Genomic DNA, 16,614 nt, shown 5'->3' on the forward strand with positions numbered 1-16,614 from the left:
TTTTTTAATTAAAATAAAATAAAATAAAAATACAAGGTCCTACCTCTTGGGATACAGGAACATTATCATTTCAATACAGTCTTAGGGATGTCTTTCTTCCTCCATTTAAACACTTTTGTTTAAAACCTGAATTGCTCCACAATGGTTGGTAAATTATTCCCCTGTCCAAAGTCCTCTATGCATTCCTGCCTAGTTTGCAAACTGATTTCTGTGAATATTCTCAACTGGCTGTCATTGTTCAGCGTATTATAAAGTGCAGCGTTCCTGAGGTTGCAGCCATTGTCTTCCTGTATATTACAGCTGGAGTTTCTGTACCCCCCCCCCCCCCCCTCTCTGTTGGAATGTTTTAATTACAGTACAGGAGTTTGCTTTAATGTGGGAGTGCTGCATATGGGCATTAGGTTATGTAATAGGGTGTTGCATCTACCTACCAATATATCTTTCCCTCCAGCATAGACCTGCTGCTAAACTAGGCTGGCTTGAGAAAGGACAGCTGGATGTTCTATTCATTCAATGGGAGTACTTTTCTATGAGATGTGTAATAAAAGTATTGAGTAGCCCTGATGCCTATATGTGATCTATCTCGCCCCCTTTTTTTTTTTTTTTCTTTCTTTTTAAAATTTAGTCGTTGCCAATTAGTTTTTATTATTTTCTCCCCAATTTGAAATGCCCAATTATTATTTTTTTTAGGCTCAGCTCACCGCTACCACCCCTGCGCTGACTCGGGAGGGGCGAAGATGAACACACGCTGTCCTCCGAAGCGTGTGCTGTCAGCCGCCCGCTTCTTTACACACTGCGAACTCACAGTGCAGCCGCCTCAAGAGCTACAGCGTCGGAGGACAACGCAGCTCTGGGCAGCTTACAGGCAAGCCCGCAGGCGCCCGGCCAGACTACAGGGGTCGCTGGTGCGCGGTGAGCCGAGGACACCCTGGCCGACCTAACCCTCCCTCTCCCCGGGCGACGCTCGGCCAATTGAGCGCCGCTCCCGTCCACGGTCGGCTGTGAAATAGCCTGGACTCGAATTCACGACATCCAGGCTATAGAGCGCATCCTGCACTCTAGTGAGTGCTTTTACTGGATGTGCCACTCGGGAGCCCTCACCCCCCTTTTTAACTTTTCTACTTCTATATTCTTGTTTTACATACAAAGATTTACCAATATACAACAACTCTAGAAGTAACCCCCCCCCCCCCCCCCCCCCCCATTGCTGATACATTCTTATTATTTTAACTGCAGACAGAACCCCTGTTTCAAGGAGAATGCATTACTTAGTTCTCCTGTCTTAATGTAAATTCAGGAATTAGCAAGTCAGGGAGGCTTAAATTACAGTACAGTAATTATTTAAATGAGAACCTGTATGAAGTTGATTTGTAGTTTGTGCAAATCTGGAGTCTTGCTGCTTAAAAAGAGGTCTATGCCTACAGTCATAACTGCCAATTGCCTTTTGTTTAAAAATCTCCACGGGGGTATAAAGAGGTTAAACCATTTTAGACTTCAAAGATCCAGCTAAATCGGTTTAATTTATTTGATTTGAGTTTATTTGATTTTTATTTTGTCTGGTGAGAATTAGACTGAAACAAATTGAGAGGTATAACAAAAATGAAGTAAACCATGCGACTTTATACAGTACTGTGCAAAAGTTTTAGGCAGGTGTGAAAAAATGCTGTAAAGTAAGAATGCTTTCAAAAATAGACATGTTAATAGATTATATTTATCAATTAACTAAATGCAAAGTGAGTGAACGGAAGAAAAATCTAAATCAAATCCATATTTGGTGTGACCACCCTTTGCCTTCAAAACAGCATCAATTCTAGGTACACTTGCACAAAGTCAGGGATTTTGTAGGCATATAGTCAGGTGTATGATTAAACAATTATACCAAACAGGTGCTAATGATCATCAATTCAATATGTAGGTTGAAACACAATCATTAACTGAAACAGAAACAGCTGTGTAGGAGGAATAAAACTGTGTGAGGAACAGCCAAACTCAGCTAACAAGGTGAGGTTGCTGAAGACACTTTACTGTCAAAAGTCATACACCATGGCAAGACTGAGCACAGCAACAAGACACAAGGTAGTTGTATTGCATCAGCAAGGTCTCTCCCAGGCAGAAATTTCAAGGCAGACGGGTTTCCAGATGTGCTGTCCAAGCTCTTTTGAAGAAGCACAAAGAAACGGTCAATGTTGAGGACCGTAGACGCAGTGGTCGGCCAAGGAAACTTAATGCAGCAGATGAAAGACACATCATGCTTCGTTCCCTTCGCAATAGGAAGATGTCCAGCAGTGCCATCAGCTCAGAATTGGCAGAAAACAGTGGGACCCTGGTACACCCATCTACTGTCCGGAGAAGTCTGGTCAGAAGTGGCCTTCATGGAAGACTTGCGGCAAAAAAGCCATACCTCCGACATGGAAACAAGGCCAAGCGACTCAACTATGCATGAAAACACAGGAAGTGGGGTGCAGAAAAATGGCAGCAGGTGCTCTGGACTGATGAGTCAAAATTTGAAATATTTGGCTGTAGCAGAAGGCAGTTTGTTTGCCGAAGGGCTGGAGAGCGGTACACGGATGAGTGTCTGCAGGCAACAGTGAAGCATGGTGGAGGTTCCTTGCAAGTTTGGGGCTGCATTTCTGCAAATGGAGTTGGGGATTTGGTCAGAATTAATGGTCTCCTCAATGCTGAGAAGTACAGGTAGATACTTATCCATCATGCAATACCATCAGGGAGGCATCTGATTGGCCCCAAATTTATTCTGCAGCATGACAATGACCCCAAACATACAGCGAAAGTCATTAAGAACTATCTTCAGCGTAAAGAAGAACAAGGAGTTCTGGAAGTGATGGTATGGCCCCCACAGAGCCCTGATCTCAACATCATCGAGTCTGTCTGGGATTACATGAAGAGAAAGAAGCAACTGAGGCTGCCTAAATCCACAGAAGAACTGTGGTTAGTTCTCCAAGATGTTTGGGCCAACCTACCTGCCGAGTTCCTTCAAAAACTGTGTGCAAGTGTACCTAGAAGAATTGATGCTGTTTTGAAGGCAAAGGGTGGTCACACCAAATATTGATTTGATGTAGATTTTTCTTCTGTTCACTCACTTTGCATTTTGTTAATTGATAAATATAAACTATTAACGTGTCTATTTTTGAAAGCATTCTTACTTTACAGCATTTTTTCACACCTGCCTAAAACTTTTGCACAGTACTATATATATATATATATATATAGTGTATTGGTGTTCAGCTTTTTTTAGTAACCAAGCTTTTTATATATGAAAACCCAGCACAAGTTTAAGCATTTAGCTTCTAAAAGCTGGTGTGTGTGTGTGTGTGTGTGAATTTTTTTTTCTCTGCTGAAAATGAGGTTCCAATGATCTGATACTGGATTTAAAATGCTGTCTTTCCACCTGCCAGTAGGACAGACTTGAAATTAGTCACGTTTGTTTCCATTGGCACCAGACTCTTATCAAACTGGGGTGAAATGGAACTCTTTCACCAGATAGGATTACAACTCACTGGTAGAATACTGTCGCGGCTTGTTCTAATTGAAGAAGTTACCTGATATTTTTACGTTATCGCCTACTATTAGCACCAGTTTTGTATTGCAACAAGGTTTGATTTTTACTGACTGCTTTTGTGGTGCAGATGTAAACTTGGCATATTATTATTTATTTCTTGGCAGATGCCCTTATCCAGGGCGACTTACAATTGTTACAAGATATCACATTATACATTATTTCACATTATACAGATATCACAATTTTTTTACATACAATTACCCATTTATACAGTTGGCTTTTTACTGGAGCAATCTAGGTAAAGTACCTTGCTCAAGGGTACAGCAGCAGTGTTCCCCCACGTGGGATTGAACCCACGACCCACCGGTCAAAAGGCCAGAGCCCTAACCACTACTCCACACTGCTGCCCTTTATAATGCCAGCAGTGCACGTGACTTTTTTCCAGATATGTGTGAAGAAGACCTGATATTTGGGCATTTATGGAGTCAACTATGGTCCAAAGGTTTTAGTAGAATTAGGAAATTAAAAGACTCTCTTGCTGGGGCAAGCTGAGAAAGATATTAGCAAATATAGAAATGCGCGATTTAAAATGAAATTGCTTTGTTTGAGAGGTCTTTGCAGACAACTTGAATGTCTAGAATTGAGATCTAGCTGAAATACAGCATTGGCAGCGTGGGGTCTGAATATATTTGGGTGGTGGGAAAAGGAGATGACAATATTAAGTTAATTTCTGAAAATTATACTCTGGTATTTCCAGTAAAAGGTGAACCAGCTTCTGCAGCAAGTCTTTATTAAAAGACACTTGCAGCTTCACTAGCTAAAATAGTGCAAATGTCAACCAGGATTTGGGGCTCTAAATTTTACATTGTTCTGATGAGATGGGCATGGTGTCGTGTTCCTAAATTGCATTAGTGTGGATGAACATATTAATTTGCCCTGCCCCTAACCCACTGTTTTTAGAAGAACCTTGTTGTGATTTGTATAGTACTTAAAACAATGAAGGTGACAGCAGTCTGAGCCATGTGGATCATGTTAAATCGACTCTGGTTAAGGTAAAATGCTTGCAGACTATTTTCGCAGGTAGGTTATGGAATAAAATTAGGATTTTGCTGACCTGTTTTAAACATTAAATAAACCTAAGTAGAGCACTATAAAAGCCTAAAAATAGCTTCCTTACTAAAACAAAGTGCTGTGATTTCTTAAAGGCAAGCATGCAACATCCCCCCAAGCATTTGCTGTCGACATTCTCTGTCTGGTGTGGACTTGCCCATACGTTGAGACTGCACGTTCTGCATCCACTGAATTGGTTGGAAGTGTAAGGCAAAGCTTTGCCAAGTTATACAGATGTGGGAATCAATTAGAAACAGTCCCAAAACTTGGTTACCCAAGAGCATCTGGCATACTTTAATAAAGGCAATATATGCAGCATGTTCGTTGTCATGTTATTTGTCCCCTCCAATAATTTATGTTATTAGTACCGAGTCAAAACAAAGAAAACGTGCCTATTAGAGTCTAAAACTCTAACTTGTATTTAAAAAGTAAGCAGCAGGTTGTTGAAGTGAGGTGGCTGTGCTAGATTGTATGTGTAGTACTGATTTAACTTGGGTACAATAGACAGGAATACTTTTTGTCTGCACTGACTTTCCAGTTTTCTGAAAGCTGTTTATTTTATGTTCTGTTCAGCAGCCTCTGTAGTAGCCTTTTGTTTAATGTGAAATTCTGAAGCTAAATAGCGGTCGATTGTATTTTCTCTAAAGACACATTACAAGGTGTGCAAAACAATTACCTCCAACTGCATGGACAGTTTCTTTGGGAAATATCTTGACACAATCATAAGCCGAAATATACTTTGCTTTTTTTTGCTTTGTCGTCCATTTCTGGCATTTTACCTCCAATGCTGAAAACCTAGATTTTAGCAACCTAAATCAAAACAATGCATCACTGACTTTGTCCCACCCCCTACTGTGCAGTACAGGTCACAGAAAAGCCAGTACAGACGCACTGATAGGCTGATTAAAATATAATTGTGTATTTGAACAGTAAACAAGAACATTAACCGCTTTGTAGTAGTTTTTTTTTTTTTTTTTTTTGTAAATGTTATTTGTCTAAGGACGTTTCCTTTTTTTTATATACTTATTTTCTCCTAAGTGCAATGCACACGGGACAGTGAAGGAATAAAAAAAGCCTATCTACAGAAGGAAGATACGTAGTTTGCATCGCTTGCATTGTGCAGTAGTTAATTTAAACAAGTTTTTTTTTTTCTCTGTACTTGTCTGGTATGCATTAGCCCCCAAAAGAGGTGAATTTCGCAGTGACCCCTCAATTTTCCGATATCCGTGAAATAGCGATTTAGGTAGACCCCTAGTGATAGGAAATGGCACGATGGTCCTTGCATGTGGAGGCCAGCCAACTTGAATGAGGTGAAGCTTGGGTGGTGTTCTCTGTATATTTAGCTCACAGGGCTTACCTGTTTCCTTTTTTGAAGCAACTGGACATAACCTTGTCGTGCACTTGCTTTTTCCATAAATTGTCTCCCGTTTAATATGACAATTCATCCTGACTAATCCTTTCTAAACAAGGGCTGTTTTGTTTCTTGGACAAAAGAGATTTGGTCTTCTTTCTTTGTTTTTTAATAATTGATCGTAATTAGGGAGATTTTCCATTGTCTGCAGACTGACATGCGGAAAGGTTGGAAACCCTACCCCTGGATCCTTGATAAACATGACATTTGATCAATTAATCGGACCAGTAGAGGATTTCTGTTTCACTTTGAATACCTGTTTCATTTAGAAGGAACCTGTAAACCTCAATGCTTTAATTGAAGCAGAATTGCCGATATCTTGATTTCAAGGCTTAAGTGGCTAGGGCAGAAGTTCTCTGTAGGTCACGACACAGTCCTGCATGAGCTGGCGGAAGACAACATTTTATATATATATATATATATATATATATATGAAAAGCATCAATAAAATGCTAATTAAGATAAAATAAGATTCAAATGAAAACTATTTAGATTATGCTTATTCACAGTGTAACTTTTTTTAAATTTGTCATTGTTCTTTTAAGTGCTAATTGTGGGCCGCAGTGCCTAATGCAGCTGAACAGGTGGGCCTCTTAAAAAAACACGTTTGGGAGCCACCTAGTTATGGGACTTTACCCTTTTACTGTACATTTATAACACTAAACTATTGAAATCTATATCCAGCTTAGTGGTTTCCACGCATTTGCTAGTTTACATAATACTTTGTACGTGTTTTAATCCAGGACATTGAGTATTTTGTTCTAAATTTGTAACAAAGCATCCATTGCATAAACAAAACATCAGTTCTTATTTTGAATCTGTTTTTAAGGTCAAGCAGATTAAGATCTACAGATAAAAACCCTGTAAAACCTTATTTTTTTTAGAATATATGTCAGTGCAGCACTACCCTAAACAATTAGGAGGCTGTGTGGTCCAGTGGTTAAAGAATAGGGCTTGTAACCTGGAGGTCCCCGGTTCAAATCCCACCTCAGCCACTGACTCACTGCGTGAGCCTGAGCAAGTCACTTAACCTCCTTGTGCTCAGTCTTTTGGGTGAGACATAATTGTAAGTGACTCTGCAGCTGATGCATAGTTCACACACCCTAGTCTCTGTAAGTCGCCTTGGATAAAGGCGTCTGCTAAATAAACAAATAATAATAATAATTATGCCAAAAGAAGCTCATTAGAAAAGAGTGTTGGTTGTCAATGGAAAGGGCCAGGTGATTTTATAGAGCAATTTATAATTTAATGTTCCACGTTTGAAGGTCTACAGCTTAATTTACAATAATGATTCAAGGATGAAACTGTGCGTGCAGACAGAGTAGCTCGGGATACTATGAACCTTTGTTTGGTATACCGCCATGTTGTCAAATAATTTGATATAGTTGGCTGTGTGCTGAAACCTGTCCATAGATAATATAAAACAATACAACCCAACGAATGCACAATGAAGCAATTAAGTTAGAAAATATTCAATTCAACATGATCAAGAACATTATACATCTGTAGAAAGCAAAGGCTGTCTAGTAGTCCTTTCCCAGGCGATTCGTTTCAATTAAAGAAAGTCGGCAAATTCTAAATGAAATTAGATGTTGTGTTCTGGGAAGATGCTTTTGTGAATGACTTGTGAACAATGAACTGGGTGTAAGTAACTCATATTGTGGTACCTTCTTTTTCAAAGGCTGGAATAACCATTTCATCCCTGGAGCGATATGTATTTGCATACATCTCCTCAACTGCACTGTTCAAAGAATCCATTTTAAGTCGCTGATTATGTTTTGTATTTTTACCCGTCCCCAATTTGATTATGCCCAATCGTTCTGTTTTGCTGAACTCGGGACAGATCATACTAATTTTAATATTCTATTATGGTATATTGTAAAGGCTGGTATTACTTTGAGGCCAATACCCCAATATACTGTATCAATTCTAACATAACACTGACACAGTCGATTTGCACGGATATTACTAGGACGTCTGAGTTTGACATCTTACAGACGGTCCCGATGTGCTGTACAAAAACCAGAGGACCTCTGAGAATTATCTGGGATAAAAATAAGTGGACAGTTCTCACGGGACTAAATTTCACGGATGTCAGTAAAAATTCGGAAACCACGCGTTTATGTGATGATGTTTAGTCCCATGTGAATCGGGTATAGAGTCATCACTTTTGAAACGGTTCCTTGTGAAACCACAATAAATTTGTGTTGTCTTGAATACAGATGCACCTGCCAACCAAACACCTGCAATCAGGCCTCTTACGCCGGCCACAGTGAATGAAACTCCATTACAATAGGGATCTGCAGTTCATATACTAAAATGAGATTTGCATATCCAGTTGATGAGTTACATGAGGGCAACCCATTTACACTAAAGTCAGTTCTCTTACACAATGAGGGATTTCCCTGGATCATCCCGGTTTTGAGGGAGGTGTCCCAGGATTTCAGTATGCCTTCCCAGACCACCAAATGCCAGTGTACCGCTATAATGTGGGGTGTGAATAAAATATAATGTCATCTCCCTACCAACATGGGGCGCACCAGTATAGTCCGACTACGCCAATTCCAAATTCGAGGTGGAAGATCCACAAAAGATATGATTCCAGAATTTCCCACACTTTTATAGGATACAGGGTTTCTGTGCTTCTATTTCTCAGAATCCATCAGGCAGGAGACCAGCATAAAAGTTAAAGTATTTTATTTAGAAACCAATGCAAAACACAAGCCAAAGTACATATTTACATACGGTAATACACTTATTTTCAGAAGACTCATAGCCACTGTTCAGGTAAAATAAAGTCATACCGATTCTAAAATAGCAGAGTGCATTCAAACAGGGCTTAAAGGGCAGATCCATGGTTCCCTCCTATAACAAATGTTCAGGTGTGCTTTTAATTAAAGACACAACAGATTCACCCCTGTGCAAAATCATACATGTAAAATGGGACAATATAGCACAAATCTAAAACAACTCCCATTTAAAATAACACAGAATGGCAGCGGAGAATTTACAATAAAAACACACAACACAAGGAAACGTCAGCATGAAGATATTTGAAATCAGCGTTGGTATAGTACCAATCATCTAATTTTTGACCGTGCCGTAATTATGCCGACAAGATTAGATATACCTCCAAAACACAGAACGCACAACAGCGTTGCATACAATCACAGTATACAAGCAGCCGTGTGTGTGCGTGTGTGTTCCCTTGTGCTGAACTGTGATCCTTTCTGCTCACCGTGGGTCAGGCGACGTGAGTTTATGTGGGCGTCACTTGTATCTGAAACAAGGAGAGAAGAGAAACACAACAAGGGACAGCTGTCATGCATTTGGATTCCCATTAACAATTTAGAAACGGCGAGGGAGGGACGCAGCTTCATCAGTGATAACTAAGGTAAGAAGAGAAACAATATGTGCACAAATAAATAGTGACTCAAAACTAAATAAAGTGTAATCAAACAACAATTAATATTTAAAAATATAAAAAGAAAGTGTACTGGTTACACCACTACCATAAATTGAGCACAAGTTAGATAAATCAGGATACAATATTACTGCAATAGGCGTGCACTATGAATTGGTTGTCAATGCTATATTGTAGTAATATTTTCTATATTAAAAACAAACCCCCTTCTGTTCGGAGGCCGCGGTTTTTTTGTACCTCAGAGGTGGCAGCCCTTTATACAGATTTGCAGGTGCCTTTAATGTTTGCATATGAAATCTGGAGTCTATAATATATCATGCATACATATTCAATTATATATATATATATATATATTAATAAAACGACTCACCCACTCGGGTTCGTTGCCCCTTTAAAAATACGACCCAGGACACTGAAATGGATTTTCTTGCGCCGACGCGCTATATTTTAATAAACACAAAACAAAACACACAAAATAAACACCTAGCTCTGTACGAGCACTAACTAACACGGGACAGCTACGCTGTTTTCCCGTCCTTCCAAAACCACAAACTTAAACACACAGGTTTGACACCGCACTTACTTTTTTTTCTCTGGCTACTCGGAGACAGAGCACCTCTTCTGCCTCCTTCTCCTCAGCAGCCTCGAGCAGACTGCCTGCTCTCCTTTTAAACCCCGCACCTGCGTCTAATTCCCACAACGCCCAGGTGCGGATGATAGTTAATAATCAAACAATTAAACAATACAATTAACAAATCAATTAGAAAATTAAATGAAACAATAAAGCAACACAATCAAACAAAAAGGTGCATTTCTCTCGCAGGGAGGTTTTAACCCCCTCCCTGCTATCTCACACATCCCCCCCCCCCCCTTTGTCTTCACAAGACACAGGCCACGAGACGGCCACCTCCTCCCCTAAAACACAACCACCCACCCTCAAGTCCATAAATGTCCTTTCTTGCCCTCTTCCACGGGCAGGCTTGAGGGTGGATCGGTCCACGTCCCGGCTCAGCCAGGTAGGGACTGCGCACCGGCGACAAGGGACCCCACCAGTTTGTCAGGGGCGATCGGAACGACAACCGAGGCACTGGAGGCTGCAGCAGCGGGCAGAGGTCTGCAGCTGGGACCCAGTGCAGCGACGTCCGGTCAGCAAGGGGGAGCGTAAGCGACATCTGGGAGCAGCGCAGCGACGTCTTAGTGTCCGGGAGGAGCGGGGACCAGGTGGAGAACTGTGCCCGATTCTGCCGACTCCTGGGCTCTAGGTCTAGTGACGGGAGGTCCAGGCTAACCGACAGGGTGTCCAGGAGCAAGGGGTGAGGGACTGGATGCAGCGACGCCGGACTGGACCGTAGGGGTGGTGGTCGGGACTGTGGTGGAGGTATGCCTTTCACCTCCTCCCTAGGCTCCGGAAGCGGCGGCTCCTCCCCTCTGGGCTCCGGAAGCGGCAGCTCCTCCCCTCTGGGCTCCGGAAGCGGCAGCTCCTCCCCCCTGGGCTCCGGCAGCGGCGGCTCCTCCCCCCTGGGCTCCGGTGGCTCCTCCCCCCTGGGCTCCGGCAGCGGCGGCTCCTCCCCTCTGGGCTCTGGCAGCGGCGGCTCCTCCCCTCTGGGCTCTGGCAGCGGCGGCTCCTCCCCTCTGGGCTCTGGCAGCGGCGGCTCCTCCCCTCTGGGCTCTGGCAGCGGCGGCTCCTCCCCCCTGGGCTCCGGCAGCGGCGGCTCCTCCCCCCTGGGCTCCGGCAGCGGCGGCTCCTCCCCCTCTGGCTCAGGAGGCTGCGGAGCTCCGCTAGCCTGCTCCCATTCTTGGAGCAGCAGCTCCAATTCTGTTGGCTCCCTTCTCTTCAATGGAGCCAACCCCATCTCTCTCCCCCAACTCTCCAGTTGCTCTCCTTGAGCAACTGCATTCTTCGTGATCTGCTCGATCAGGTACAACAAATCCATCTTCTGGGTCTTAGGGGCGCCCACACTCTCTGACACCAAATGTAAACGGCTGCACTCACTTGGGTTCGTTGCCCCTTTAAAAACACGACCCAGCACAACAGAAGTGGATTTTTAAAGCGCGTTTGCACAAATTTTTAATAAACACAAAATCAACAAATACAAAATCAAAATAAACACCTAACTCCTCTTGGAGCACTAACTCAACTTTCAGGAACACACTGTCTAACACGGGACAGCTAAGCTGTTTTCCCGTCCTTACAAAAACACAAGTTTGTCACCGCACTTACTTTTTTTAACTCTGGCTACTTGGAGACAGAGCACCTCTTCTGCCTCCTTCTACTCAGCAGCCCTGAGCATTCTGACTGCTCCCCTTTTATACCCTGCACCTGGTTCTACTTTAATAATGATCTCCAGGTGCAGGGAATAATTAAGCAATAAAACAATTAAAACTAAACGAAACAATTAAACAAATCAATTAGCAAACTAAATGAAACAATAAAGCAATACAATCAAACAAAAAGGTGCATTCCACACGTTTCTCTCGCAGGGAGGTTTTAACCCCCTCCCTGCTGTCTCACACAACCCGCTATCTCACAATATATATATATATATATATATATACATATACATTTCTGCCTATAATTTTCTCGACACACTCCTTGCATTGGCTTAAACCAGTGATACCATATGTCAACTCGAATTACACAAGACTGACCCTGTCCCAGAGTTCAAATAAAACAGCCAGGGAATGCCAAAAAAAAAAAAAGGTATTGCATAAAGCTGGCCAGATGTTTTAAAAGAGAGCTGGGATTTTGAGAGGGGGGGGGGGGGGGGGGGTGAGGGAATCTACTCTGACGAGATATGTTGATATCCACGGGATTATATTTCCTCACTCTGGTGAAAGGGTCGGTTCAGCGTTGCCACACTGTTCCATTCAAGACAGATGGAAGAGACGACTCAGGATCTACAGCCAGGAAGCACAACAAACAACGGTATGTAGATAAATGAGGCTGTTCTGTTCTGTTCATAACCCCTCGTATGTAGTTTATAGGCAGGAGAATATAATGCGAATGAGGGCATTGTATAGCTTTAAACTGCTTTCGCTGTGTTTTCACTTTACTGCGTTTTTTACTATGGGAAATTTAAGTGTCTATAATTTAATCAGCAAGTATAATACAGTCAAAGAAAGTACAATTGTGTCATGTAGCATTCCTTTCTTTCGTTTTTAAAATATAGTTTAAAAGCATTCAAACATCTATACGTAAACAGATTTAGGAAAACTGGAAAATGAATTGATCTGTACCTGATGGTTATTTGTTGCATTTCTACATTTCTTCTGAATGTTTACTACTATTTTTATGAACTAGTTTTTTAAAGGAGAAAAACACCTGGTCATTTTGCAAAAAAAAAAAAAAAAAGTATCTCTGCTCAAATGGTTTGTTTCAAGCAAGGATTTTTCTCCTTTGAAAAAAGATTACATTTTTAATTAAAAGACGTAAGTAAACCCATCTGTCCAACTTTATTTAAGAAACATCCATTTGTGGTTAAAAGTGGTATAAACAGCTAGGTAATGGTGCTTGAACTAATGAAGGCTGTGGCTAAATTTCACAAAACTGCATGTTAGAGGAAATTCTTCAATATACTTGGACTGTTAATCACGGTACATCAATCCATCCTTCCTAGTACTCATTTTTTGCTTTAGCTTGTGAAATTATTGTTTTTTGGGATGGAACTTGGCAGAGGCGTTCTGTGCAACAAAATCTGCTTAGGTGCAATATATCATAAAATCCTGTTAGGTGCAATATATCATAAAATCTGGTTAGGTGCAATATATCATAAAATCTGGTTAGGTGCAATATATCATAAAATCCTGTTAGGTGCAATATATCATAAAATCCTGTTAGGTGCAATATATCATAAAATCTGGTTAGGTGCAATATATCATAAAATCTGGTTAGGTGCAATATATCATAAAATCCTGTTAGGTGCAATATATCATAAAATCTGGTTAGGTGCAATATATCATAAAATGATTTCAAGACAAAGATGTGCTTGTTTGCAACTTAAGATTGTGACCGAATATTGACAATAGTTCCCTAATCAATCACTTCACATATGTACTTTTTCTTTAAATGTTAGTCTATTTGTACAAGTTCGATTTAATGTCACAGAGACCTGCTTGAGCTCACAGTAGAACCCATTTTTAAGCAAAGCAGCTGCTTCCTTTATCATCTATCTATCTATCTATCTATCTATCTATCTATCTATCTATCTATCTATCTATCTATCTATCTATCTATCTATCTATCTATCTATAATATCTATCTATCTATCTATCTATATAATATCTATCTATCTATCTATCTATCCCTTTTTATATAGTCAGATAGCAGAGGATTATATAAACTGACAACGTCTGTTATATCTTGTAATTTGCTACTGAATATCTTCCAACAATTTAACTTTAACATTAACTATAAATACTCCATACCAGTCAAGAAGAGTCAAAATGCTCAACATTTACCATAGCTTTACATACTATGCATTACTGGGGTCTATTTTAATGATGGAAACAACGGCTGATCACAATTATGTAGTCCTAAAGCAATATTTTTCTTCCAGTGTATTTTCATTTTATTTAATGTGGATTTATATGGAATATAAAATGATATTGGTATCATTTACCAAACATCTTTTTTTGTCAGGCATGCATGTATTTTACATTACTACTTTATAATACACATTAGTTAAAATGTTAAATACAAGTGTGGTATATAGAACAACTTGAATCATTTTATTTCTCCTTTCAGGGTTTCTGTTTGAGGAAATTAATCCACATTCTGCCAGTTCCAGCTAAAATGAATCTAGCCCATAAATGACACAAACTGTAATAGATTTCTGTGTAATCTGTAATGGATTCCTGGTTCAAACCAAGGATGATCCTGATTGCTCATATTGTACTCCTTAGCGCCGCCCTAGTGGGCGCCTCCAAAATCTGCCCCAACCTATGCCTCTGCTACGACTATTCTGACCTGGTGGATTGCCGGGGGCACGGCTTCACCCATGTGCCCAGAAACTTGCCCCATGGCACCTGGCTGCTGGACTTGGGCGGCAACAACCTTTCGAAGCTGCAGAGCCACTCGTTTGCAGGTCTATGGTCTCTGAGAATCCTAGTGCTGTCCGATAGCCAAATCCGAATGCTGGAGCCCCATGCCTTCTCCTCGCTTGGCTTCCTAGAAAAGCTGGACCTGAGCCACAACAGTCTTCACCGCCTTTCCCCGGGTTTCTCCGAAAGCCTGTCTTCTCTCCGGGAGCTACGCCTGGGTGACAACAACCTAGAGAGTCTGGGCTTCCAGAGCCTGGAAAAGCTGGAGAACTTGGAGAAGCTGGATCTGAGCAACAATCGCATCCATGTTGTGGAGCCTGGGACTTTCCGGACCTTGTCCCGCCTGCGCCACCTCAACCTCCAAGGGAACCAGCTGGAAATCCTCCAGGACAGGACTCTGGCCATGCTCCAAAGTCTGGAGGTCCTCCTTCTTGGTCAGAACAACATCTCCACCATTGAGACGGATGCCTTCACCTCTCTGCACAGCCTCTCCCTGCTGGGTTTGGAGGAAAACCAGTTAATCCATCTCAAGTTCAAGACCTACCTGAGCCTCCACACCCTGGGCACCCACCTCCAGCTGGCTGGCAACCCATGGGTTTGCAACTGTGACCTCCACAGAGTCTTCAGTAAGATCTCGAGTGTCCGTCGCCTCCATGTGGACGACTATAAGAACATCACCTGCGCCTGGCCCTCGCAGCTGGCTGGACATCCACTGGCCTGGGTGGACACTCAGCTCTGTGTGGCTGAGACTGCCACTGTACTGGTCATCACCGGCACTGTGCTGGTGACCGTGATCGGTGCCATTGTCATGGCCGAAAGGAACCGCAAGAAAAACCACAGCAAGAGCTGGAACGAGGAGGAGGGATCCGGTGAACAGCAAGAGAAATAATGGATTCCGAAACCAATAATGAGTAAACGCTGTACACCGATATAAGCAATCTATACCATAAGTGTATATAGTATTTTGTGTATGTGGTGAATCTGCATCTGAAATCCGATACTGCAACATTATTTCTCAAAACCGTAAACCTGATGCACTGAGAGGGAGGTGCACATGACATTGAATTGATGTTACTGCACAGATCTACATTAAAAATTGACTGAGGTTAAGATGTTAATGAAACACCATCCACCTTGTGGTATCAGACTCTTGATGTTCTTCACTTATCAAAGACAAGGAAACATTTATTCAGGGTGCCACTTAAGTAGTATGATGATGGAGCTGCCTGTCTTAATACCCCGGTGTACAATACCCGATAGACATATAATCTGCTGGAGGATTCAGTTTAAAATCAAAGAGCTGTGGTCATAGACATTGATCACCCCAAGCCACTGACTGGCAGGTACTCTTGATGCTCTGGAAGTAATGGGGTAATATATGCCTTGCATATAGCAGCCCCGCCCTCCTGAACACAAGAGATGGACCTATCATATGAACCTGGCATGATAATAAACCATTATAATAAAGCATTCCAATGGACTTTCAAGATTACCATGAATTCCTGTTTTACTATTTAAAAAAAATCACTGCTGCACCATTCTATGCAGTAGGACTCCCAATTTCTTCCCATTGTGCTCTAACTGTACTAAGATATACCATGGTTTATATACAAGTGCACTGTAACCAGTGTAGCAGAGTGAATATACTTGTAGTTTGACCGTGTATTCCTTCTGCAGGATACAGCACCTTAATGAAACATGGTTGTATTTAATGTATGAACTACCTTTTGTTATTTTTGTAACAAACGTTTTACTTAAATTAAGTTGGTATTTATTATAACGTGGCAATACACCAACATCATTTGATATCAGTCTTTATTTGTTGCTTGTTGTTCAATAAATCACTTTAAAACTACAATACAATGTTCTGTTCTGTTTTGATTGTGTGTGTGTGTCTGCCTGTTTACCACTTGCTTTTTATAAGAAAAAATGAAGAATCCTCCAAAGAGGGACTGCTTCTCTCCCATAGATGTTCATAGCATTCTGATTCAAGGCTAGAGAACGACCAGAGATCGTTGATATTTGTTCTCGCGCTTCCAAACATCAATTTCAAATTCAATTTAAACTGACTTTATCCTTCGTGTACTGGTTTGTCGTTCTCATGTACTAAAT

At 41.4% G+C, this 16,614-nt stretch overlaps 1 protein-coding gene across 1 annotated transcript; it reads left to right on the forward strand.

Annotated features, from left to right (window-relative positions):
• The first annotated feature begins 8,447 nt into the window (after positions 1-8,447).
• LOC117433210 (slit homolog 1 protein-like) lies at positions 8,448-16,338 on the forward strand. Its single transcript, XM_059006698.1, has 3 exons — positions 8,448-9,432; positions 12,301-12,388; positions 14,207-16,338. The coding sequence occupies exon 3, from the start codon at positions 14,309-14,311 to the stop codon at positions 15,389-15,391; it is 1,083 nt and encodes a 360-aa protein (XP_058862681.1). The 5' UTR covers positions 8,448-9,432; positions 12,301-12,388; positions 14,207-14,308; the 3' UTR covers positions 15,392-16,338.
• Positions 16,339-16,614: the final 276 nt, after the last annotated feature.

Source organism: Acipenser ruthenus, chromosome 33, assembly GCF_902713425.1.
Source record: "Acipenser ruthenus chromosome 33, fAciRut3.2 maternal haplotype, whole genome shotgun sequence".
NCBI classification, from domain to species: domain Eukaryota; kingdom Metazoa; phylum Chordata; class Actinopteri; order Acipenseriformes; family Acipenseridae; genus Acipenser; species Acipenser ruthenus.

Coding starts and splice junctions, on each gene's coding strand:
- LOC117433210 (XM_059006698.1), top strand. CDS start 14,309: ATGGATTCCTGGTTCAAACCAAGGATGATCCTGATTGCTCATATTGTA.